This window comes from Eptesicus fuscus, chromosome 5 (genome assembly GCF_027574615.1).
Source record: "Eptesicus fuscus isolate TK198812 chromosome 5, DD_ASM_mEF_20220401, whole genome shotgun sequence".
NCBI classification, from domain to species: domain Eukaryota; kingdom Metazoa; phylum Chordata; class Mammalia; order Chiroptera; family Vespertilionidae; genus Eptesicus; species Eptesicus fuscus.
The window spans coordinates 89,084,301-89,108,952 of NC_072477.1; the positions used below are offsets into that span (position 1 = coordinate 89,084,301).

Genomic DNA, 24,652 nt, shown 5'->3' on the forward strand with positions numbered 1-24,652 from the left:
GTGTGTGTGTTTTTTTTTAATGACGTGGGATTATTCACTCAAAAGGAGATAACCCTGTGTTACTGGTTGATCAGTGTTTGACAAGCGCCAAGTTTTCTCTTCCCCAAATTAACCGCCCTCCCGCCTCCCTGCAGAGGCGCCGCCTCCCCCTCCCCTCGCGCAGCCCCGCTCCGCGCCGGGACCGGGGAGTCCCCAGGGGCGCCCGCCCGGGAGGCTGGCCCGCCGCCCAGGCCTCCGGCGCCGCCGCCCCCCGCTCCTCACCAATGACGCATCGCAGGTGCTTGAGTCGGGTCAGCGCGTCCTTCTTGGTGTCCAGCACCTTTTGGGTAGATTTCTTCACGTCCCCGTGCGGCTTCTTGGAGAACATCCTGCCGCCGCGGCCGTCCCCGGCCCCGGCCCCGGCCCGGCCCCGGCGGCGGCGAGAGGCGAGAGTGGGCGGGGAGGAGGCTAGCGCGAGAGGCTCATTCACTCCCCAACCTTGCGAGGCCCCGGGGCAGCCGACTCCGCCCAGACCCAGGCCGGGGCCGCCGCCTCCACCCGCCTCGCGCCGCGGCTGCCAGGCGCCTTCGGCTCCGGCCCCAATATGGCGGATCCCTTCTCCAGCCGGGCACGGAGCTGGGGAGACCTGCGGAGGCCGCCGCCGCCGCCGCCGCCGCCGCCGCCCGCTTCCTGTGGCCGCCGCTCGCCGCCACTGGCCGGCCCAGGACCGGAGCCGCGGGGGTGGGGCGCTCGGCGTCAGCAGCTCCGCTCCCCGCTCCCGGAGGCCCCCTTAAGGTTAAAGCGTCTCTAGCAGCCTGGATCCTGCAGGAGCCGAAAAGGGATGGAGGGGAGGGGATTTCACGACGCTGCCGTCAGTAGAGTATGGTCCCCCTGGCAACGGCCTTCTGACGTCTGACGTCAAAATTTCCTGACGTCATGCCAGCGTGAGATCACCCGTGGCATGATCCCCGCCCCTTTGGTTTCCTGGGTAAGCCGTCCAAGGAGGAGCCCAAGAAAGTCAGAGAAGGTAATGACTGCGTGCGTTGTTTTAAGCAAACTCCGAGAAGAGTACCGTCTGCGTTTTGTTTATAAAGGCCCTTCATCTCTACTGTGTACTATGTCATGGTAACCTAAGAAAAGAGCTCCAAAATATCAAAGCAGACGTGCGATATATTTTATTTTATTTTTTTAAATATATTTTATTGATTTTTACAGAGAGGAAGGGAGAGGGACAGAGTGTCAGAAACATCAATGAGAGAGAAACATCGATCAGCTGCCTCCTGCACACCCCGCACTGGGGACGTGCCCGCAACCAAGGTACACGCCCTTGACCAGAATCGAACCCGGGACTCTTGAGTCCGCAGGCCGACGCTCTATCCACTGAGCCAAACCAGCCAGGGCTGTGCAATATATTTTAGATGCCAATTCTGAAGACTGTTGTAACACCCCTTCATTTACTAATTTGAATTTTGTTTAAATGATTTTGGTTTGTTTTGCAAAGCGATGATTAACAATTTACCGTAGTTTAAAGATTTGTAGGGTTCTAGTACATCCTATTGATTAAAATTATCTTGTACAAATAAATGAGTTATGCTGTACCAAAAAAAAAAATTACAGGGAAAACAAATATGGAGAACTTTAGGATGAATTTTCCCAACATGTAAAGAGTACACAAATCCAGGAGGAAATTAAGGCACAGGTAGAAAAATTAGTAGAGAACGTGGAAAAAAAATCACAGAAGTGTATACACATAACTAAAACATGTGAAAAATATTCACACTCATTAGTAATTTCAAAAATCAAATTAAAACAAATTTTAAAACCATTTTTAAACAGCTTTACTAAGGTGTAATTGATATACAATAAACTACACATTTTCAAAGTATACAGTTTGGTAAGCTCAATGTTTGCATACAGCCATAAAAACATCACCACAATGAAAATAGTGAACAAACTGTGCATCACCCCCTCAAAATTTCCTTTTGCCCCTTTGTTATCCCTTCCTCCCATTCCCACATCCCTAATCCCCAGGCAACCACTGAGCTTTCTTTCACTTAGAGTTTGCATTTTTAGAGTTTTATATAAATGTAAGCATAAAGTATACTCTTTTTGAAGGGGTGTGTGTGGGGGGGGGGAGTCTGGCTCCTTTTACTCAATATATATAATTTATTTTTAATAATAATGTAATGTTTTATCAGTGAAATTAGTAAAGACTTTTAAATTAGCCATCTGATGGTGAGTGTGACACCAGACACTCCTATTGCTTCCGGGGAAGAAGCATTAATTACTACAAACTTATTGGAAATTAAAATTTAGAGTTGTGGCCCTGGCTGGGTGGCTCAGTTGGTTGGAACATTGTCCCAATATGCCAGTGTTTTGGGTTCCATCCCTGGTCAGGACACATACAAGTGTCAACCAATAAATTCGTGAATGGGTGGAACAACAAATCAACGTTGCTCATGCTCTCTCTCTCTCCCCCCCCCCCCTTCCTCTCTCTCTTTTTCTCTTTCTTCCCCTTTCTCTCTCTCTAAAAAAAAAATTGTCATTATGTATTATGACACAAAATATTTATATACCTTGATTCATTAGTTCTACTTTTAGAACTCTATTCTAAAAAAAATTGAAATGGGAAAATTATGTAGCAATATTAAAGCATAATTAATAACACTGAAAGACTGGAAACAATATGAATGTCGATCAGAAAGGAGATGATTATTCAAAAGGTGGAATGTTATACAGCCATGAAAATTATTAATGTGAAAACTTTTTAATGACATGGAAAATACTCAAGATAATGTTAAGTGAAAAAGCAGATACCCAAACTGAAAATATGTATGTTACCAAAGCTGGGAAAAATTATGCATATAAATTATAGTTAGAAAAAATGTTTTAAAATACTCTAAAATTGTGATTATATCTGCAAAGTATAATTGCAGGTGATTTTTATTTTCTTCTTTATAGTTTGCTTAGTTTCTTTTATTTTTTTACAAAAAGCATAAATGGCTTTTAGAATTTAAAAAACAAGTTTTTAAAGAAAATTAAAAATTCTAATGCACCAATTTTAAACTCACAAAATAAATTAAGATATATAGAAACAGAAACTCCTTAAAACAGGGCTTTATTAAAACTTTATGCCATGCCGAAACTGGTTTGGCTCAGTGGATAGAGCGTCGGCCTGTGGACTGAAGGGTCCCAGGTTCAATTCCGGTCAAGGGCATGTACCTTGGTTGTGGGCACATCCCCAGCAGGGGGTGTGCAGGAGGCAGCTGATTGATGTTTCTCTCTCATCGATGTTTCTAGCTATCTATCCCTCTTCCTTCCTCTCTGTCAATAAAAATATATTTAAAAAAAAAAAAAGAAACACTTTATGCCAAAACCGGTTTGGCTCAGTGGATAGAGCGTCGGCCTGCGGACTGGAAGGTCCCAGGTTTGATTCCGGTCAAGGGCATGTACCTTGGTTGCGGGCACGTCCCCGGTAGGGGGTGTGCAGGGGGCAGCTGGTCGATGTTACTCTCTCATCGATGTTTCTAGCTCTCTATCCCTCTCCTTTCCTCTCTGTAAAAAATCAATAAAAAAATATATTAAAAAAAAACTTTATGTCCTACTATAGCACAAAATATTCTTTTGATATTTAAATTGTTATGCTTACATTATAAAATGTGTTCTTTTGATAATAGAAGAATCATTCTGACTATCATTTATTTGGTGATTTAGACACTTGTGTCCCTGCCTATAACCCAAGTCTCTTTTCTGAGATATTAATTGGACCTCGCCGTTTAGAAATTCCACAAACTACTCAAATGTAATATATATACACAAAACTTGTAGTCTTTGTCCTGCTTCTTCCCAAATCTTATCTTTCTTCTTCACCAAATATCTTCATTGATAATACCATTTATCAATCCAGAAATTAGTATCATCTTAAGGCTTCTTCTTCTCTCTTGTCCGATTTACTCCCCACCCCACAACATAGCAGGATTTGAACATCCATTCCCTTCTAATGAAATTTTAAGAATTAAAAACACACAAACACAAACCATGCTCCACTGTCCAAGTTAGCCCTTTGCACTCGCTTGCTTTTTTCTTGATTCCTTTATTCTAATGCTAACCGTGTCGAGTCACACTCAACATCTGAGTGCAAAAGGTTAGACTTCAGCATTCTAGCACCCTGGGCAAAGCAAGTGTGTTGGTGATGGGGCACATAACCAGGTCAGTCCAATAAAACTTACTCCTACAAGTATTGGAAAAGAGAAACTTGTTTTTTCCAAGATGATGGCTTGGAATTGCTAGGAACCAACATATGAAAGGAATTGCTGTGGATTAAGCAACAATCCAAGAACAGAGGGGATAGTTAGAAAGGAATAGACTGAGTCTTGATAACATTCTTTAGGCATTTGGATCCAACTTGCCTAAGTACCATGATCTTTTCTATTTCACAGGCCAATAAAGTCCTTATTTTGCTCATTCCAGTTTCAGTCCCTTGCAATAGGAAAAATCCTGATTTACACATTTTAAAGATATTCTCCTAGGCTGAGTAGAGATTACAAATTATAAAAAAGCAAACAAAAAACCAAAATTGCTTGTAAATAATAATATTGCAGCACTCTTCTGAAGTCCTCCAGCAGTACTTCCTTTTGTCTTTACCATGACATTCACCACACTCTGTTGTAGTCCTTCTATGCTTCCTCTGCATTATTATTGGACTGTAATCTCTCCTTAAGACAGGTTTTTGGGTCCCCCTGTCGTGGCTCAGTGGTTTAGCGTCAACCTATGAACCAAGAGGTCGCGGTTTGATTCCATTTAGTCGGGGCACAAGCCTGGGTTTGGGGCTGGATCCCCAGTGTGAGACGTGCAGGAGGCAGCTGATCAGTGATTCTCTCTCATCATTGATGTTACTCTCTCTCTCTCCCTCTCCCTTCCTCTTGGAAATCAATAGAAATACATTTTTTTAAAAAGGAGGGGTTTGGCAAAAAAATATTTTTTTATAAATAAATAAGGGCAAGCCACTTGGGCCCCCTCCCTGTTGCAGGGAATCTATCTCTCAATAAACTTCACTTCCACTTAAAAAAAAAAAAAAAAAGGACAGGTGTGTGTGTGTGTGTGTGTGTGTGTGTGTGTGTTTTTCATGTTCCACAATTCAAGGCTCCAAGGGTTGTCTTCTCTCTCTCTTTCCCTCCTTCCCCCTCTCTCTTTCTGTCTTCCTCTCTCTGTATCTGTTTCTCTCTTTCTCTGCCCTCCCAATGGTACCAGGCATGTGGTAGACATTTTCATGGAAAGCATGAGTAAATACTAGGCACTCAATAAATGCTTACAGAGTTTATGCAAATATAATAAAGTTGCTGTTTTTGCTGTCAATTCCGGAACAGTAATCTGCCTGTCGGGGGACACCAGAAATGCAGAGAGGATGCTGGAAGGAGGACAAAGACAGGAGCAGACCAAAATGTAAGCAAAGCCAATCTTTTACTTTACAGGCTTTGATTCATCGGGAAACATGTTTTATGCTTTCCTTAAGCTTTGAGGTGGAATTTTAAAAAAAATTTATGTTTATCTATTTAAATGGTGGGTGTTAAATTGATATTAGGGTCTTAAAATATCAGAATGTTGTATATGGTTGAGAAAATAATTCTATCTAATAAAAGAGTAATATGCAAATTGACCATCACTCCAACACATAAGATGGCTGCCCCCATGTGGACAGAAGATGGCCACCACAAGATGGCCAGCAGGGGAGGGCAGTTGGGAGGGACCAGGCCTGCAAGGGCAGTTGGGGGCGATCAAGCCTGCAGGGGAGGGCAGTTAGGGGAGACCAGGCCAGCAGAGGAGGTAAGTTGGGGGTGACTGGGCCTGCAGGGAAGGGCAGTTGGGGGGACCCAGGCCTGCAAGGGAGAGCAGTTGGGGGGGACCAGGCCTCATGGGGAGGGCAGTTAGGGGTGACCAGGCCTGCATGGAGGGCAGTTAGGGGCAATCAGGCTGGCAGGGGAGCAGTTAGGCATCAATCAAGCTGCAGGGGAATGGTTAGGGTGTGATCAGCCTGGCAGGCAGAAGTGGTTAGGGGCAATCAGGAAGGTAGGCAGGCGAACAGTTGGGAGCCAGTAGTCCTGGAATGTGAGAGGGATCCCAGATTGGAGAGGGTGCAGGCTGGGCTGAGGGACATACACCCCTGTGCACGAATTTCGTGCACCGGGCCTCTAGTAAGGATATAAAGAATAGGATAAAAGGAAAAGAAAAAGAATGTTAGTCTTTATTAAACATTTCCATGATTTATCTATGAAAATGAGCATAAGTTGTGGTCACCAGAGACAAACAGAAAGATAAACCTGGATGCTATAGTTGGGGCAATTTATTGTGTCCTAACTCTATTACTAAGAATTATTTCCATATACTATTTATGTGTTTTCTTTCATACATTTTTTCTGTTTGCTATATCATATCCCAACTTTTTAGCTGCAAACAACTTGACAACAAAAAGACTTTTAAGCAGAACTATATATGTTTTCTACAAAATTAATCTTGGTTTCCTTTCTATTACTTGTATCCTTTTTTAAATCCTCTTTTCCTTATTTGTACCCCATGTAAACATGGATATGTTGTCACTTTTTCGTCTGCAAAGAAAAATTTGATATCCTATAACATTGATGTAGTCAATCAAAGAATCTGCAGTAACTGAAAAATATCAGTGAAATTCTGCATGGTACAAATTAGAATTGCTCTTGGAAACCCTCCTCTATAAAATAATTTCATTAGGAGTGAGGCTGCTTGTTTGTGAAGTTGTTTCCTCCTACGTTCTCACTCATAGTGTTGTGGGTCAGTACTAGTCTCTCCCGTGGGATTAGGAGAAAGAGCATTTCCAGTTACATGTATGGGAGATTGTGGTTTTGTGGCAGGATTTGTTTGGGAAATCTGCCCCTGCCCCTTGGGTTTCCAATGTCCCAGCTCCTTCTGTCCCACCATGGGAAAAAGTCCAGCCATGTCTTCAGGAGGACCAAAATAAAAGCCAGTTTCCAGAATTTGTGCTTCTTCTTACTCCTTGGGGGTCTGTGCAATCTTCTACAGGCCCCAGATGGCCACTAGATCTGCATGGCCACGTTTTCCTGGGTGAGTGCAGACCAAAGGGGTGGGGGTTAGGGGCGGGGAGAGAAGAGTACATGGATTAACCAGGAGCTTTTTCTAAATAACCAATCAACTTTCCAAGTTTTCATAGGCTTCTGATGGGGTCCACCCCCTAGCCAAAAATCTTTTTCTCAGGTTAGACTAACAGGCCTCTATGGCCAAACACCTCCCCTTGTGCCATTTTGACTTATATTGTGCATTTTCTTATCTGCTCCCGATTCCCCCTTAATCCAGTACCAGAGGTGGGAGAAGGGAAGGGCGTTAATCTTTGGCCAGGCAATGCTGGAATCCCCTAGAATGTGTGTGAAACTGGAGCTTCCTGGAGAAGCAAAACAGGCTCAATGTTCCCAGCTGACCATGCTTAACAATGTCTGGCTTCCCTTGGTCTCTTCCTATTAATAACTAGCTAACTACGGTAACAATAGCACTAGCCCTTTCCAAAATATTTGATCAGCATAGAAAAATTTAAAAATACAGTAAAGAAGGGAGCTGTAATACTTTTGCCAAAATTAGGTTTAAAAACAATACTTTGCTTAATTGTAGCTTGTTTCAATGACAATCTTATAATTTTTTTAGGTTTACAAAAATCTAATTAGTTCCTCCACGCACGGCCTACATATTTGTATCATCAAGGTTACAGGGCTTGTTTTGAGGAAGCATTATGATATATTGGAAAAATAATAAATTAATCAAGGGATTTGGGTTCTAATTCCTTACAATATCAGTTTTCTCATTAGTAAAATCAAGATAGGGTTTTGTGAAATTCAGAAATTAATACTGTGTTTTCAATTATGATTTTTATAATTACATCTGAATTAGACATTCCATTTCAGCATTTACTTGCTCTGGGATCCCTGGCATATAATTTAATCTCTTTGAGCCTTGTTTTCTTCACATGTAAACTATATCAGTACTTGTGATAATTAGGTGAGAAATGCTATTGGAAGTTACTTCTATAATGGCTGACACATCTTGTAACATTCCTTTCCTTCACAGACTTTTAATAAACCAATTTATGTATTTGTTTAAAGATTTGCTCTCCCACTAAACTGTAAACACCCTGAGGACAGACACCATGTAGGTTTTGTTTAAAACTGTATTTCAGTCTTCTTGCAAAGTGCCCTTTGCAAAATGCCTTTAATAAATATTTATTGAGTAGGAAGACTGAATGTCAGTTTGCCTCCCTTTCTCTTGCATAGGCATACAATAACTCTTTGGTGAATGAATGAAAAAATTTAGTATATAAAAAATGTAACATGTGATTAATAATCCTATATAATAAAACCCTAATATGCAAATCCACCGAATGGCAGAACGACCGGTCGCTATGACTTGCACTGCCCCCCTGAGAGGCTGCCAGCCAAGATGGGTGCCAGCGGGGGGGGAGTGGGAGGGGGGAGGGGCGATTGCCCTGCCTGCTGGTCACCCCACAGATGGCCCTGATCGCCAGCCAGGCCTAGGGACCCTACCCTATATGTTGGGAACAGTCCCTTAGATTTAAAAATTAAAACCTGGCAAGGCTACTCTAACACTGAAAAAACAGGATGATGCAGCAATGACATGCATGGACTCTGGCTTGCACATTTTGTGGTCAGCCCTGATTCTGACTTATAACTGTGTGACAAAGCCAATTACTTAACTTTTCTCTGCTTCAGTTTTCTACCCATACATGGGGGAAATAGTACTACTGCCTCAGAAGGATCATGTTATGTACTACTTTTTATAATCAGGGCAAAAAAAAGGTAGCTGCCCATACACAGCAAGATGCCTTTTACCTGTATGAAAAATATGGTCACTGATGCATGCAGCGTCCCAGATTGCGAGAGGGATGTCCGATTGCTGGCTTAGGCCTGACATCCCCCAAGGGGTCCCGGATTGCGAGAGAACGTAGGCCCAGCTGAGGAATTCCCCCCCACCCACCCACCGCTCCTCATGCACGAATTTTGTGCACCGGGCCTCTAGTAATTATGTAGCTGGCATACTTGAGGAAAAAAGGAAATACTATTGCAAACCAAATGGGCATAAATGTAATTTAGATATAATATATCCAAGCCACTGCCTGATTTTCTCTTCCCAAGGACTTAAATACTAAAATGTTTTGAAAGTGTAAGCTCTCTCTACTAGAGACATACTTATTATGAAAAGAAAACCCAGAAAATTACCTTTGAAGTTTTTTGCTTCTGAAAACTTGAATTCAAACTTACCTGGTATGTTTAAGCCATGAACATTCCAGGAAAAATAGGTCATCAAATCTGCCAAATGTGAACATACTACATTACTATTTTATATAAAACCAGGTTTATTCCTATTTAAGAGATTTTTTAAACTAATAGATTAATTTTTAATAGACTTTATTTTCATGAATCAGTTTTAGATTAACAGCAAAATTGAGAGGAAGGTACAGTGATTTCCTACATATTTCCTGCCTCCATACATGCACAGCCTCCTTCAGTATCACTATCCCCTACCAGAGTGGGGTACATTTGTTACAACTGATGAACCTACATTGACATATAATTGTCACCATGGACCATAATTTACAACAAGATTTATTTTTGGTAGTATAGATTTTATAGGTTTGGACAAATGTATGATATATGTCCACTATTATAATTATCATACAGAGTATTTTCACTGCCCTAAAAATCCTTCATGCTCCACCTATTCATCCCTCCACCTAATCCCTGGAAACCACTGATCTTAAGTAAACTTATTTTTTTAAAACAATTTAAAAATTTACAGAAAAATTGAGCCAATAGTATAGAGAGTTCCTATATGACTAATTTTCGCACAGTTTCCCCTATTATTAACGTCTTATGTTATTATGCAATATTATCATTGAACCAATAATATGTTATTATTAACTAACTTTAAAGCTTATTCAAATTTCCTCATTTTTTATCTAATGTCCTTTTTCTGTTCCATATTCTTATCCAGGATACCTTATTATATTTAGTTATCAACTTCTCCATATGATCCTCTTGGCTGTGATAATTTCTCATATTTTCCTTATTTTGATAACCTTGAGAGTGCTGGTCAGGTTTGTTGAAGGATGCCCCTCTATTGAAATTTGTCTGATGTTTTTCTCATGAGTAGGCTAAAGTTGTGTATCACAGAAGCACAATTGATGTTGACCTTGAGCACCTGGCTGAAGTGTTGTTTGACATGTGTGAGAAACACACTCACCAGTTCAAAATTTTAAAAAACGGACATGGAGACACGAATTAAGGCAAAAGCTAGGCATTTAATGTTGGTCTTTCAAGACCAGGGGTCTGGTGGACAGGCACGCCCAAAGTGGTTACAACCAGCGTTTTATTCCTTAGTGCGCAGCTCACTCCTCATTGGCTGAGTACTATGGGTGTACAATCTTCCCAGATGTCATTTAAGTTTCATTATTTCCTTATAGGGTACTAGAGGCCCAGTGCATGAAAATTCATGCACTGGAGGGGGGGCATCCCTCAGCCCGGCCTGCCCCCTCTCACAGTCTGGGAGCCCTCAGGGACAGGAGGCAACCCAGTGATCAGGGGAAGGCGACGCCCCTATCACACCTCTGCTGCTGCCACTGCTGGAGCGTAAGCCTCACATCTGAGGCTTGCCTGAGCCTCGGGCAGCCGCCATCTGAGGCTTGCCTGAGCCTCGGGCCGGCCCTGGGAAGCTGGGCGGCTGAGGGGGTTTGGGGACTCCAGAGGCAGGTGCGCGGAGCAGCCGGACCCTCCTGGGGTTGGGCCTGGCCATGCTGCGCAGCTGCCACCCCAGCGGGGCTGAGGGGACTGGGAGCTGCCATCTTGAGGCTATGGGCACTGCCATCTTTGAGGGCATGGCAGTCAATTAGCATATTCCCTCCTTATTGGCTGTGGGCGCCGCCATCTTTGTGAGCATGTGATGGACAATTAGCATATTCCCTCTTTATTACATAGGATTCTTTCTTTCCCCTTTCCCAGTTTAAATTCCTTTGTTAGTTGGTCCCTCCCCAACATCCTGTTTCCCCGGGGACTCTCCAGGTGCATGAACTTTGTCACGACTGCAGGCCGCAGGCCGCTATGCAAGCAAACTACCAGTAATTTTCCATTCAGGATTAAATGCCTTGCCTTAAAAATAGACCACCACTGACTTTATTTCTAATAAATTCCCTCTTCTTTTCTTTTTACTTTTACTGGTCTTATTTTCACTCTTGTATTTTCTGCTTTTCAGATTGCTTTAGAACCCGTTGACTTTCCTCATCATAGGAGTGAGTCTAATTTGGTTTCTAATGATAGCAAATTATTTTGCTGATAGGTCATGGGCATCTGCCTGTTAATAGCTGCCTTAATTAGTCTCTGTGCTAATCCTCTTACACAGGGGATAATACAACACCCTGCCACTGTCAGGACTCCTGGTGCAATGATGAGAGATGTAAGAATCGAGGCCCTTAAGCCTTTGCATTTTATAAACCATTCTTCCAACCATCCAGTGAAGGAGTCATCAATGCCAGCATTTTCGGCCAGTTCATGAGCCAAAGTTGTTAGTCCTTGGAGGGCCTTTGTGATTGTGCCATTGGGAGCTGTGTTATTGGGAATGAAGGCACAACACTTTCCTCCCAACATAACACAGACTCCCCTTTCTCTGCCAGTATCATGTCTAGCACTATCCTGTTTTCCCAAGCCATCTGGCTAGTGGCATCTAACTGACTAGCTACCCACTGAAGAGCATCCTGGGAGTAATTGATAAACTTCTTCTGATTATAATAAATGTAGTTAATCCCAGTCCACGTTTTTATTGATAGTGGACCATCAGAAGAGTGCAGACTCAAATCCAGTGGCTACCTGGTTGCAGGCCTTAAATTCACTGGGAACCCCTATTGAGTCAATATATATATATTGGAGTCTAAAGATATGCTATTGCTCTCCGTGCCGGTGCTTACTTTCATTCTGTTTGGGTACCTGGTGGAATGCCATGGTGAATGGAAAGGCCAGTTGAACTAGGGCAAAGACACCAGTCCAATTGGATGGTAATGAGTCATGGAGGTTCCTTTTCCTACAATACCACCAGACGTCAGCCCGGGGTATGTGGAGAGCTGAGTAATTGCCAACGCTTGACCCATTGGTGACATTTAAGACACTGGTGCAGGTTGTCTATTCTCCCATAGGTCCAGTGAATTCTGCCCCCTGCCTAGAGAGGCAAGAGGAGTAGTTCACATTCCCTACAGAGAAAGAGGGGATTGCTCTAGGATCTGATCTTTGTAAAGTGGGAAGGACCAAGGCAGACTCTTACAGGACTCGTTTCCCCATGCATCTTGTCTTTGTACAGGGCCAGCATGCAATATTTTCCACCAGGATCAGTATCCCATCCAAAGGGAAATGGAACCATCTGCACTTGTGGCCATCCAGCAGCATATGCATAGCAATTGCTCTTGTTAAGTGCCTATACTACACTGAGTGGCCAGATTATTATGATCTCTGAATGCATAATAATCTGGCCACTCAGTGTATATCCTATATAATAAAAGGTTAATATGCAAATTGTCCCCTCGACCAGGAGTTCGACCAGCAGGCAGGTCAGCCAACCGCCCATGTCCCCTCCCCCTGGCCAGCCTGGCTGGACCCCACCCATGCAAGAATTCATGCACCAGGCCTCTAAAATATATGTGTGTGTGTGTGTGTGTGTGTGTACACACACACACACACACACACACACACACACACACTTACATACATACATACACTGAGTGGCCAGATTATTATGTGTTCAAAGATCATAATAATCTGGCCACTCATACATACATACATACACTGAGTGGCCAGATTATTATGCGTTCGGAGATCATAATAATCTGGCCACTCAGTGTATAAATTAGACCCATTCAACCCAGGTATTTGTATCACCATACCCAGTTTCTATTTCCAGTCTGCCTTAAATCACTTACCTTAACTACTTCCACTCTCCTGGGGTCATTATTAGGTGATGTTAGTTCTGGTTCAGATGTATTAGAAGTTATATTCTTTTCTACTTTAGGAGGGCTTTGAATTTCTATCCTAAACCTAGCAGTTGGATCTCTACCAGTAAGATCTATCCCAAACCCATAAGTTCTATTAACTTCACTATCTGGAACCTTTATAGTCAGAAGGATAGGGTTACATCCTAGGTTTTGACAGTTGGGGACCTTTCAAACATATGTAATTTTGACTTTAGAGGTTTTCCCTGTGACTAGGAGGCAGTCCAGCCTTGATATTGAGTAGTCCACCAGACATTGCTCCAGCCTGGGCATGGTGGACCTGTGTATCAAGGACCGGGAGGGGAGGTTTGCTACTCAGGGCATAAATATTTTTCAGAGCTGCTTAAGGCTCTCTGTTCTTCTAAATTTCCACAAGATAATTTGGCAGGCGTCAAACTTAATAGTTTGGGTCACCAAAGTCTTAGTTACATTGATCATTTGTTTGACCAGATACCTAGCATTTATTCTTTGCATAACAACACATCCAAACCAAAGTAATCTGGAGAGAGCGAGCCAGGCCATGATTGGGAGAAGGATTAGTGTGTCTTTCTTTTTAGGACTACCTTTAAAGGTTTTTGTTGTTGACACTAGCACCTTCCACTGATCTCCTTCCCCGCCTCCCAGATTATCTTTTACCAGTCCCTTGACGCAAGTGTAATGAGTGCAGCCCTTTTCAGCTTTTTGTGTGGTTGTTTTGGTAGTCAGGAACACCTGATAGGGACACTCCCCGGTGGCCAAGATGAACCATGAACTCAAGAGGTGGGGTCTGGGCAAGGAGTCCTTTTAACCTGAGGAATGACAGGGTAGAAAATATGGCCAGTATGTAGTTTCTCAAAAATTGATCTTTGGTTCTTATGGTAGGGAGATCGGGAGCTCTGCCCAGGTGTGGGAGCCCATATAAGATCTCATAAGGGGACAGCCCCACATCTTTCCTTGGCGCTATCCTAACCCTGCGGGGTGCTATAGGAAGACATTTTGTCCAAGGTAGTTTGGTTTCTAAGATTATTTTGGTAATTTGCCTCTTAAGGGTCTGTTAATTCTTTCCACCCTTCCTGAAGATGGGGGATACTAAGGGGTATGACAGTCCCAATTAATGTCTAATCTTTCCATTCCCCTCAACACTCTTGAGGTAAAATGACTTCCATTGTCTGAGTCAGTGTTCTCCACCAGGCCAAACCTGGGTATGATTTGCTCCAAGATTATCTTTATGACACTCCCTGCGGTGGCGGCCACAAGGGGAAAGGCTTCCACCCACCCAGAGAAGTGATCCACCATTTTCAGTAGGTATCTTTGTCATCCCACCCTAGGCATTTCTGTGAAGTCTACCTGAATCTCTGTGAAATCGACCTGAATGCTCTGAAATGGTCTTCACCTGGGTCTTTCCCCTTTCAACTGTCTCCTTACCACCTTTTTGTTTATTCTTTGGCAAGTCACACATCCCACACACACCTGTTTAGCAATGGTATAGATACCCACACACCCATAATTCCTAAGTATTGTATCACACATGGTTTGGGGACCCTAATGACTCCCCCTATGCAGTATGGACATCAGCTTCCTCATCATTTCCCATCAGGGAGCACCAATCTTCTATCTCCTGTTTCAATTGCACCTATTTTATCTAATTCCCTTTCTTCCTCTTTAGTAAACTGGGGCCTTAATGTTACCTTTGGACTACTTGGGATCCAACTAAAGAGTCTGTTTCCTTCCTCCAGAGAGGCTTGTTTGGCAGCCTCCTCTGTGAGTCTTTATCTACAGCCTCCATCGAGCCTCCCTTCTGGCGTCTGTTTACATGGACAACAGCCACTTCTGTCAGGAGTAAAAGACTTCCTAATACTTTCTTGACCAATTCTCCATGGACCAATTCCTTTCCCTTGCTGTTTATGAAACCCCATTCTGTCCAAATTTTTCCAAAAGTATGCACTACTCCACAAGCATATTTAGAGTCAATGTATAGAGTGCCTTTTTGGCCTTTGAGCAGTTTTAAGGCTTTAGTTAAGAGCATATAATTCACCCGTTTGGGCTGACCAACTATTAGGTAGTCTACCTCCCTCACACAAGGAATGTTTGGTTCCATTAATGAGGGCGTAGCCATTTTGTCTCTTTTCCTCTATTACCCAGGATAACCCATCAACAAACAGCTTGGCCCCGTCTGGCCTGACCTTAATTTGGTATTCTATGATGTCTAGGCAGTTGTGTTCAGATGCTTCCTGGTTTTCCCCTACCTTTCATAGAAACCTGGCGGTGTTCAGGCAGGCATAGGTGGTCAAAACCAAATCATCCCTTTCTAACAATATGGCCTCATACTTCAGAATTCGGGAGTCTGTCAGCCATCTCCTGGCTCTTTGATTTAGTATGCTCCTGACCTGATATGGATTGCTTACTATTAAGGCTCCTCCAAAAGTTAATTTCCTGCTCTCCTCTACCAGTAAGGCAGTAGCCACCACGGCCTGCACACATTTGGGCCATCCTCTGGAAATGGGGGTCAAGGAGTTTGGAAAAGAAGGCCACAGGTTGTCTTTTACCCCCCAGGTCTGGGTGAGCACCCCAAGGGCTACCCTCTGGTCCACTGTTACAAACAAATGGAACAGTTTCTCCACAGATGGTAGGGCTAGGACTGGGGCTGAAATGAGAGCTTGTTTTAGTTCCTCTATTGTGTGAATTTCCTCTGGAGTCCATATTAGGGGGTCAGGTTCTTCCTCTCACAGCTTGAGATATAAAGCCTTTGTCTTCTGAGCATATGAGTCAATCCACAACCAGCAATAGCCAGTTATTCCCAAGAACTTCTGAGCTCTCTTTTCGTTTTGCGTATAGGCAGACTCACTATGTCTGATATCCTCTCTGGGTTTATTCATATTTTTTCTTCACTAATGAAATGCCCTAAGTACTTAACTTCTTTTTCTACAAATTGTAACTTATTTTTGGAGATGCACAAACCATTTCTTCCCAGAAAGTTGAGTGGATTTGTTGTAGTTTCTGACACTTTATCTTTTCTTTCCCCAGATATGAGGAGGTCATCTACATACTGTAGAAGCTGGGCCCCTATAAGAGGTTGAAACTCATCTGGTACTCTTTTCAGAATCTGGCCAAATAAATTTGGGGCCTCCATAAAGCCTTGTGGTAACATGGCCCAGCGGTACTGTTGTTTTCTCCCGCTTGTTGAATTCTCCCACTCAGAGAGGTCTCTGCCCTTAGGGTCTAGAGGACAGGCCCAAAATGCATCTTTTAGATCCACTACACTGAACCATTTGTGTTCAAATGGGATTTTGCTGAGGAGAGTGTAGGTGTTAGGCACAATAGGATGGCGGGCCTGGACAATCTAATTTAGAGTCCTCAAATTCTGCACTAGTCTGCATGACCCATCAGGTTTCTTGACCGGGAGGATTGGAGTGTTGTACAGTGACATACAGAGCTCCAACAGTCCATCTTTAATTAATCCCTCCATTACTGGTTGTAGGCCCCTCCTTCCTTCAATAGGGGTGGGGTATTACCTTCTACAAACTATTTTCCCCAACTGTTTTAGCTGAATTTTTAATAGTGTGATTTTTAATCCTCCCCTGTTGCCCTCCTTGACCCACGTGAGGGAATCAATCTTCTTTTCCTCCTCTTCATTCAGAAAGGCCATCATTACTTTTATTTGTCCTTCTTCTACCCCTAATCCTAGACCAAACCTCACAATCAAGTCACGACCCAGAAAGTTAACTCCTGCCTCAGGGACAGATAATAGTGACCCCTCAGTTTGTTCTGATCCCATCATGAGTAACATTTTCATGAAAAGTGGAACCTGAAATCCCTCCCCTTTTACTCCTGATACAGTAAATTTTTCCTTAGATAATTCTGTACCCTTTGGTTGATACATACGAGAGGAGAGAGCAGCCTCGGTATCAATAAAAAAAAGTCACCTCTTCTCCCTCCAGTCCCACCTTCAACTTTACCAAGGGTTCTGGTGGGATCTAGTCAGAACGAACCCCTGACCCCCCTAGTCCTCATCGAAAGTCATGAGGGAAATCACCTTTTCCTCTTTTTTTAATTCTGGGCACTCCCTTTTAAAGTGTCCCGGCTTTCCACACTAGTAACACCCATTTGTATTTTTAAAAGTTTTCCCTTGCATTTCCCTTTGGTCTTTCTGCTGACACCTAAGGTTAGCATTTCTCCACTTCTGCTAGGAGAAGTCTTAACCTATCTGTTTTCTGACCACCTCTTCTACAGTGGAGACCATGATTTTTGCCTTTTGTTTCTCCTCCTTTCTTCTTACAAAGACTTTCTGAGCTTCTTAGTAATTCTTCTATTGGTTTTTCATTCCAACCCTCAATCTTTTGCAACTTTTTGGTAATGTCTGGCCAGCTGTTGGTCACAAAAGTGACCTTCAAAAGGCCCTATCCTATTGGGTCTAGGCCCCAGAGTATTTCTCATCTGATCTCTGTGTCTTTGTAAGAAGGCCAAAGGGGTTTCCTCCTTCTCTTGTTGGACCTCAAATGCCTTATACACATTTTATGATATAGGAGACTCTTTTATCCCCTTAATTATAAGTTCCATGAGGTCCTGCATTTGTGCTCGGTCCCTGAGGTCATTGTTATACCAGTTGGGGGTTGACATTCAGGAACTTTAGTTCCGCTGGCAAGACCCCTTGCCTAGGAGGATATTGTCTCTCCTTGGTCACGGCTGCCCTTCTGATCATTCTTCTCTCTTCCCCTGTAAATAAGATTTTCATAATGGATATCATCTCAGCCCAGGTATAGAAGCTGGGTCCTGAGAACTGGTCCATCTGTTCTCCTAAACCCAGGGGATATTCTAAAAGGGGTTTCATCTTTTTCTTAAAATTTCTAACCTCTGTGCTTGTGAGGGGAGCATTCACAAATCCAGTTTCCCTTGTCCCGTGGGGACCTCTTGGAGAGGAGACATTGGTTGCTTAGAAGGGATTGGGAAGTTTTCAGTGTCTTTGCTCTAATTCTTTTCTTAGATTGGGGTTAGGAGCAGTTGGCTGAGCTCCCGCATAATCTTTAGTCCCTGGCTCTTCTGGCTCCTTGGTTGCCCTCTACTCCTCCTCCCCAGTCTGTGGAATATAAAAAGGAGGTAAGCATGATGAAGGGTCCCAGGGTATTTCCTTAAGGCCTTCCTCTTCTTTTTTTTAAAAAAAATATATATTTCTTTATTGATTTCAGAGAGGAAAGGAGAAGGAGAGAGAGAGACAAACATCAGTGATGACAGAGAATCATCGGTCGGCTGCCTCCTGCACACCCCCCACTGGGGATCGAGCCTGCAATCCAGGCATGTGCCCTTGGCCGTAATCGAACCTGGGACCCTTCAGTCAGGAGGCCGATGCTCTATCCACTGAGCCAAACCGGCTAGGGCTCCTCTTCTTCTTTAAGAGGAAACATACGGGTCTGTCCCTGTAACCAGCAAAGGGCATAATGTTTCTCCGCCTGTGTGGACAAGGACTTTCCATTCACATAAATAACTAGAGTTTGGCACACCCAGTCTTCATCTGAGCCAAACTTGGGCCAAAAGGTAAAAGGTCTGTGAACTGGGTCTTTAGGCCATATAAAACAACAGTATTTGCTCATCTTTCGTTTCTTCTTGTCTTTGGATTGGGGGCTGTCTCCCCAGAACCTCAGCACCCTCCCCAGTGGACTCTCCAGGGGAATGTCTAAGGGAGCCTCCTTGGCTGCACTTCCCTTGGTTTCCCTAGGCCTAGATTTCTTGTTCCCCATTTTCGGCAGGTCCCTGTGACTATCCTATGTGCTCAACTGCCCGTACGGGAGGATTCTCGCACACTCTGAGATTCACTTGTCCGTCTCCAGTCATTTCCCTCACGGGAGAACAAAACCACAGATCGAGACTCTGCACCCGCTTCCTGCCTAGGACACGTCGCAGTCACACACACTCGACCTCTGAAAATACCCAACCACTCAGGAGGTACTTATAGTCCAATTTTCCTACCTTGGCTCATGTGCAAGGTTGCCTGATTGCCGTGGTGCTTGCTTTTTCTCCCCCATGTTGCCCTCACTGTCTTCCAAATAACAGTCTCTGGCTTGTCTATGGCTTCTGCAGAGTCGGGGGCACACAGGCAGAGCAGGCCATCCGAAATTGGGTGGGATGCATCTTCCCCTCAACTGGGGTCATGCTCCATGCAGGCACAGAGATCCTGGACGAGGCCCCAAAATTGTGAAAAACACGCTCACCAGCCCAAAATTTTAAAAAATGACCACGAAGATACAAATTACAGCGAAAGCTAGGCATTTAATGTCTGTCTTGCAAGATTGGGTGTCTGGTGGTTACAGGCACGCCTAAAGCGATTACAACCAGCATTTTATTCCTTAGTGCGCAGCTCATTCCCCTGGTTCCTCATTGGCTGAGTACTATGGGTGTACAATCTTCCCTGACGTCACCTAAGTTTCATTATTTCCTTACTAGAGGCCCGGTGCACGTATTCATGCACAGATGGGGTCCCTCGGGGTGGCCTGTGGAGATCGGGCCCCATCTTGCACCCCCAGCCTTGCAGACCCACAGGCCCTCCTGGCACCCCACCTTTGCCTGGTGCCAACCCCTCACCTGCTCCACCATCCCACCTGCAGGGCAATTGATCAGGGCCAGCCCCACCCCCGCCCAGCTCCCTCAGCGCCTGGGTGCCGGGCGGTGGTCCCACCCCCTCCGCCGTCATTGGTCACTGTCTGTGGGGCATTTGGCGGAGTGATTGGTGGGGCAATCGGACCCAGCTTGCAACCACCTTGGCCTGGCGCCACCTGCTCATCATCCCGCCACGGTCCCACTCTCATTGGGGCCAGCAGCACCTCCACTGCCGCCTGCTGCCAGCTCCACATTGCCGACGCCCGCCATGTTCCATACCGCCCCCTGGTGGTCAGCACACGTCATAGTGAGCAGTCAAACTCCTGGTCTCTCAGTTGAAGGACCTCCCGTGGGGACAATTTGCATATTAGACTTTTATTATATAGGATAGGGTATTCTTTCTTTCCCCTTCCCCAGTTTAATTTCCTTTGTCAGTTGGTCCTTCCCCAACATCCTGTTTGCCTGGGGATTCTCTAGGTGCATGAACTTTGTCACGTCTGCAGGCCACTATGCAAGCAAATTACCAGTAATTTTCCATTCAGGATTAAATGCCTTGCCTTGAAAATGCACTGTGCCGCGCCAGCACAGCCAAGGGTTCGGCGAGCCTGAGGGAGGGCCAGCAAAGGATGATGAAAAGACAGACAAAGAGAATAAGCTGGGTCTAGGTGGATCTTCTGTGCATGACTGAGACCACAGAACAGATCCAGTCTGCAAGCTGATGCTTTATTTTATAGTCAGAGGTAAACAATTTACAATGTTCTTGTAAGTTTCACTTGTTTGGCAGCACTTGCTGCATCTCCCACAGCCCATTAGCTACCCAGGAAAGATCTAGGGCAGTGATGGGCAACCTTTTGAGCTTGGTGTGTCAAACTTCGCCAAAAAACTGAGCAGAACTCTGGTAGTGTGTCACTTTGAGGAAAAAACATTATTTCGCAAGTGTTTCATCCTCAGGAGCAGCAAATGTTTCATCCTCGGCATGCGGCTGCCTCAGCGGCCATGTGTCATCAGAAATGGCTACGCGTGTCAGTGCTGACACGCGTGTCATAGGTTCGCCATCACTGATCTAGAGAGTAGTCACAAGATCAAGCTTAATTATGCTAAAAGGGCTGTGCCCTCCAAGCTGGGACTTGTTTGCGGCTTTGCCAGCAGGTCAGTCCGAGGCTTAACCCTATAACCGCTCCCTACAATGCACCACCAGTGACTTTATTTCTAATATCAGGTTTCTCCAGTATGAAGTTTAGTGTGATTGTGGGATGTTATTTTTTGTTGTTGTTGTTTGTTTTTTGCCTTTTTTATACCATACTCTTTTGGGGAAATCATTATATGCAGCCACAATTTCTTAGTTTTTCATCCTATATAATAAAAGCCTAAATGCAAATCGACCAAACAGTGGAACGACCAGTTGCTATGATGTGCACTGACCACCAGGGGGCAGATGCTCAACACAGGAGCTGCCACCAGCCCACAGGCCCCAGTCCAGCCAAGGCGGGTGCCAGCAGGAGCCCCCTGATTGTCCTGCTGGTTGCCACACAGAGGGAGGCCACCAGCGGCAGGGGGTGGGGCCTGCCAGCAAGTGGGCGGCTGCGGGGGGCAGGGCTGGCTGGCGTGTGGGCCAGCGCTGCCCCCTATCGCCCTGCTGGTCACCTCCTGCAGAAGCAGGCGACCATTGCTGGTGGGGGGTGGGGGGTGGGGGGGTTAGCGAGGGGGTGGCACCAGGCTGGCCAAGGCGGGTGCCAGCAGGGGTCCCTTGATCGCCCTGCCGGTCACCCCACAGATTGGCCCTGATTGCCGGCCAAGCCTAGGGACCCTACCCATGTATGAATTTCATGCATCAGGCCTCTAGTTTTATTATAAAAACTGGTACATTTACTTCTATTACTTTAGAGACTACATCTGTTTTTGTTTCGTTATTTGTGAATGGGAAGTTTGCAATTCCAAGAATGGGAAGTTTGCAGTTCCAACTGTGTTGCAATGGTAAGAATAGGAGCAGAATGCTTACCAAGTGAATCCTAACAAAATAAAAACAGCAAGGATCTGAAATTAGTAGTTAGAGAACCAGCAAGTTCCATTAGTGACCAAGAGATAGACCAGCAGTTCTCAAAGCTTTTGGTCTTGGGCTTAAAATTATTGAGGACCCCCAAAGGACTTTTAGTAATCTATTACATTATTAAAAATGAATGTGGAGGTATCTACAAAATCCTAATGAAAAAATCTATAATAATAAAAGCATAATATGCTAATTAGACTGGGCATCCTTCTGGACGACCTTTTGGATGAAGCCGGGGCTGTGAGGGAAGCCTGGGTCCCCCAGTGCCAGCAGCTGGGGGAAGGCAGGCCTACTCTTGCACGAATTTTGTGCATCGAGCTTCTAGTTCAAATATAGAAATAAATGGAGAGAGATTTTGTGTTCATGGAATGGAGCATTCAACATTTTTTAAGATGTCAGTTCTTTCCAACTTGATCTATATATACTCAACAAAATAGCAATAAAAATTCCAGCAAGCTATTTTGTATATATCAACACACTGATTCTAAAGTTTATATGGAAAGGCAAAAGATCCAGAATAGGCAACACAACACTGAAGATGAAAAAAGTTGCTACAATCTGATTTCAAAATTTACTATACAACTATTGTAATCAAGACAGCATGGAATTGGTAAAAGAATAAACACAGCAATTAATGGAACAGAATATAGAGCCCAGAAATAGACCCCCCCCCCCCAAATATGGTCAACTGATGTTTGTCAAAGGAGAAAAGGCAATTCAATGGAAGAAAGGATAATCTTTTCAAAAAATGATGCTGGAACAAGTGAATATCCACATGTGAAAAAATGAACCTAGACACAGACATTGCACTTTTCACAAAAGTGAACTCGAAAAGGATCATTCCTAAAGGTAAAATACATAACTATGAAACTTCTAAAATAAAACTTAGGAGTGCCCTGGCTGGGTAGCTCAGTTGGTTGGAACATTGTCTGGATATGCCAGGGTTGCAGTTGCACCAGGGTTGCAGTTTGATCCCTGGTCAGGGAACATATGGGAGTCAACCAGTGGATGAGTAGATGGGTGGAACAACAAATCGACGAGACTCCCATATGTGCCCTGACTGGGGGTTGAATCCGCAACCTTGATGTATTGGGATAACACTCTAACCAACTGAGCTATCTGACCAGGGCAATAAATAAAAAGGAAAAAGAAAACTTGGGAGAAAATCTAGATGACTTTTCATTTGTCAATAGGGTTTTAGATATAGTGCCAAAAACAGGACCCATGAAAGAAAAAGTTATTAAATTTGATTTAATTAAAATTAAAATTTCTGTTCTGTGGAAGATACTGTTAAGAAAATTATAATATAAGCCAAAGCCTGAGAGAAAAATCTTTGCAAAACACATATATGAAACAAGATTTGTTTAAAATATGCAAAGAACTCCTTCTCCAGCCAGGTGGCTCAGTTGGTTGGAATGATGTCCTATAGACCAAAAAAGTTACAGGTTTAATTCATGGTCAGGGTACATGCCTGAGTTGTGGGTTCCAACCACAGTTGAGGCACATATGGGAGGCAACTGATCAATGTTTCTCTCTCACATCGATGTTTTTCTCTCTCCCCCTTCTCTAAAATAAACGAACATCTCCTCTGGAGAGAATTTTAAAAATTGGTTTTAAATATGCAAAGAACTCCTAAAACTTTGCCCTGGCCAGTGTGGTTCAATTGGTTGAGCATTGTCCAGTGCACCAAAAGTTCACCAGTTCGAATTCCCGTCAGGGTACACACCCAGGTTGTGGGTTCAATCTCCTGTTGGGGCACAAACGGGAGGCAACCAATCGATGTTCACTTTCATATTGGTGTTTATCTGTCCCTATTTCCCCTTTTTCTCTCTCTCTTAAAGCAATAAAAACATTAAAAAACAAACCCAAAACTCAATGATAAGAAAAGAAGAAACCCAATTTAAAAAGGTGCAAAAGACTGAACAGACATCTCACCAAAGAAGATATACAGATGGCAAAGAAGCATATGAAAAGATCCTTAACACAATAAATAATAAAAACATAAAAAACAAAAATAGAAAGAAAAAATACATAAAAAATAAAAATAAATGAAAAGATCCTCAGTATCATTTGTCACTAAGGCATCACAAATTAAAATAACAGTGAGACACTATCGCACAAATATTAGAATGACTAAAATTCAGAACACTGGCTACACCAAATGCTGGTGGGAATGCAGAGCACGGGAACTCTTATTCATTGCTAATGGGCATGTGAAATGTACAGCCCACTTTGGAAGACAGTTTGGCAATTTCTTAAGAAATTAAACATAATCTTACCATATGATTTAGCAGTTGCTCTTCATGATATTTAACAAATTGGTTGGAAAATACGTTGCCCTGGCCGGTGTGGCTCAGTTGGATGAGCATTGTCCCATGCACCAAGAGGTCACCAGTTTGATTCCCAGTAGGGGCATATGCCTGGGTTATGGGCTTGATTCCCGGTGGGAGGCATATAGGAGGCACCTGACCAGTGTTTCTCTCACATCAGTGTTTCTTTATCTACCTCTCCCTTCCTCTCTCTCTAAAATCAGTAAAAAAAAAATTTAGAAAAATAAAAAAGAAAATGTTCTCACAAAAGTTTGCATACAACTGTGTATAGATATCTATAATAATAAAAGCATAATATGTTAATTAGACTGGACAGCTGAAAGACCTTCTGGGCATTTTTCTAGACAACCTTTTGAACGACGCCGGGGCTGCAAGGGCCGAGGCAAGCCGCCGCAGCTGCGAGGGCTGAGTCCCTTGCATGAATTTTGTGCATCAGGCCTCTAGTTAATTCATAATTCCAAAATCTGGAAGACCAAAGATGTCAATAGGTGAATAAATAAACAAACTATGGTACAATAGTACAATGGAATATAACTCATTAATAAAAAGAAATCAAAGTCTTTGCCTTTCCCTCTCCAATCTCTGTAATAATAGGTGCCATTTTGCTGTTTTGGACATTACGGTACTGTGACTCAGGTTGTTTAATTG

The 24,652-nt window shown here is 43.8% G+C and overlaps 1 protein-coding gene across 2 annotated transcripts in view; it reads right to left on the reverse strand.

Moving 5' to 3' along the window:
* Window positions 1-651, reverse strand: part of RALGAPA1 (Ral GTPase activating protein catalytic subunit alpha 1) — a 273,811-nt gene extending 273,160 nt beyond the window's left edge. For both annotated transcript variants that reach the window (XM_054716552.1, XM_054716551.1), the window contains exon 1: window positions 262-651. In XM_054716552.1, coding sequence (XP_054572527.1) covers window positions 262-367 — 106 coding nt within the window. In that variant the 5' untranslated portion in view covers window positions 368-651. The remainder of the gene's footprint in view (window positions 1-261) is intronic.
* Window positions 652-24,652: the final 24,001 nt, after the last annotated feature.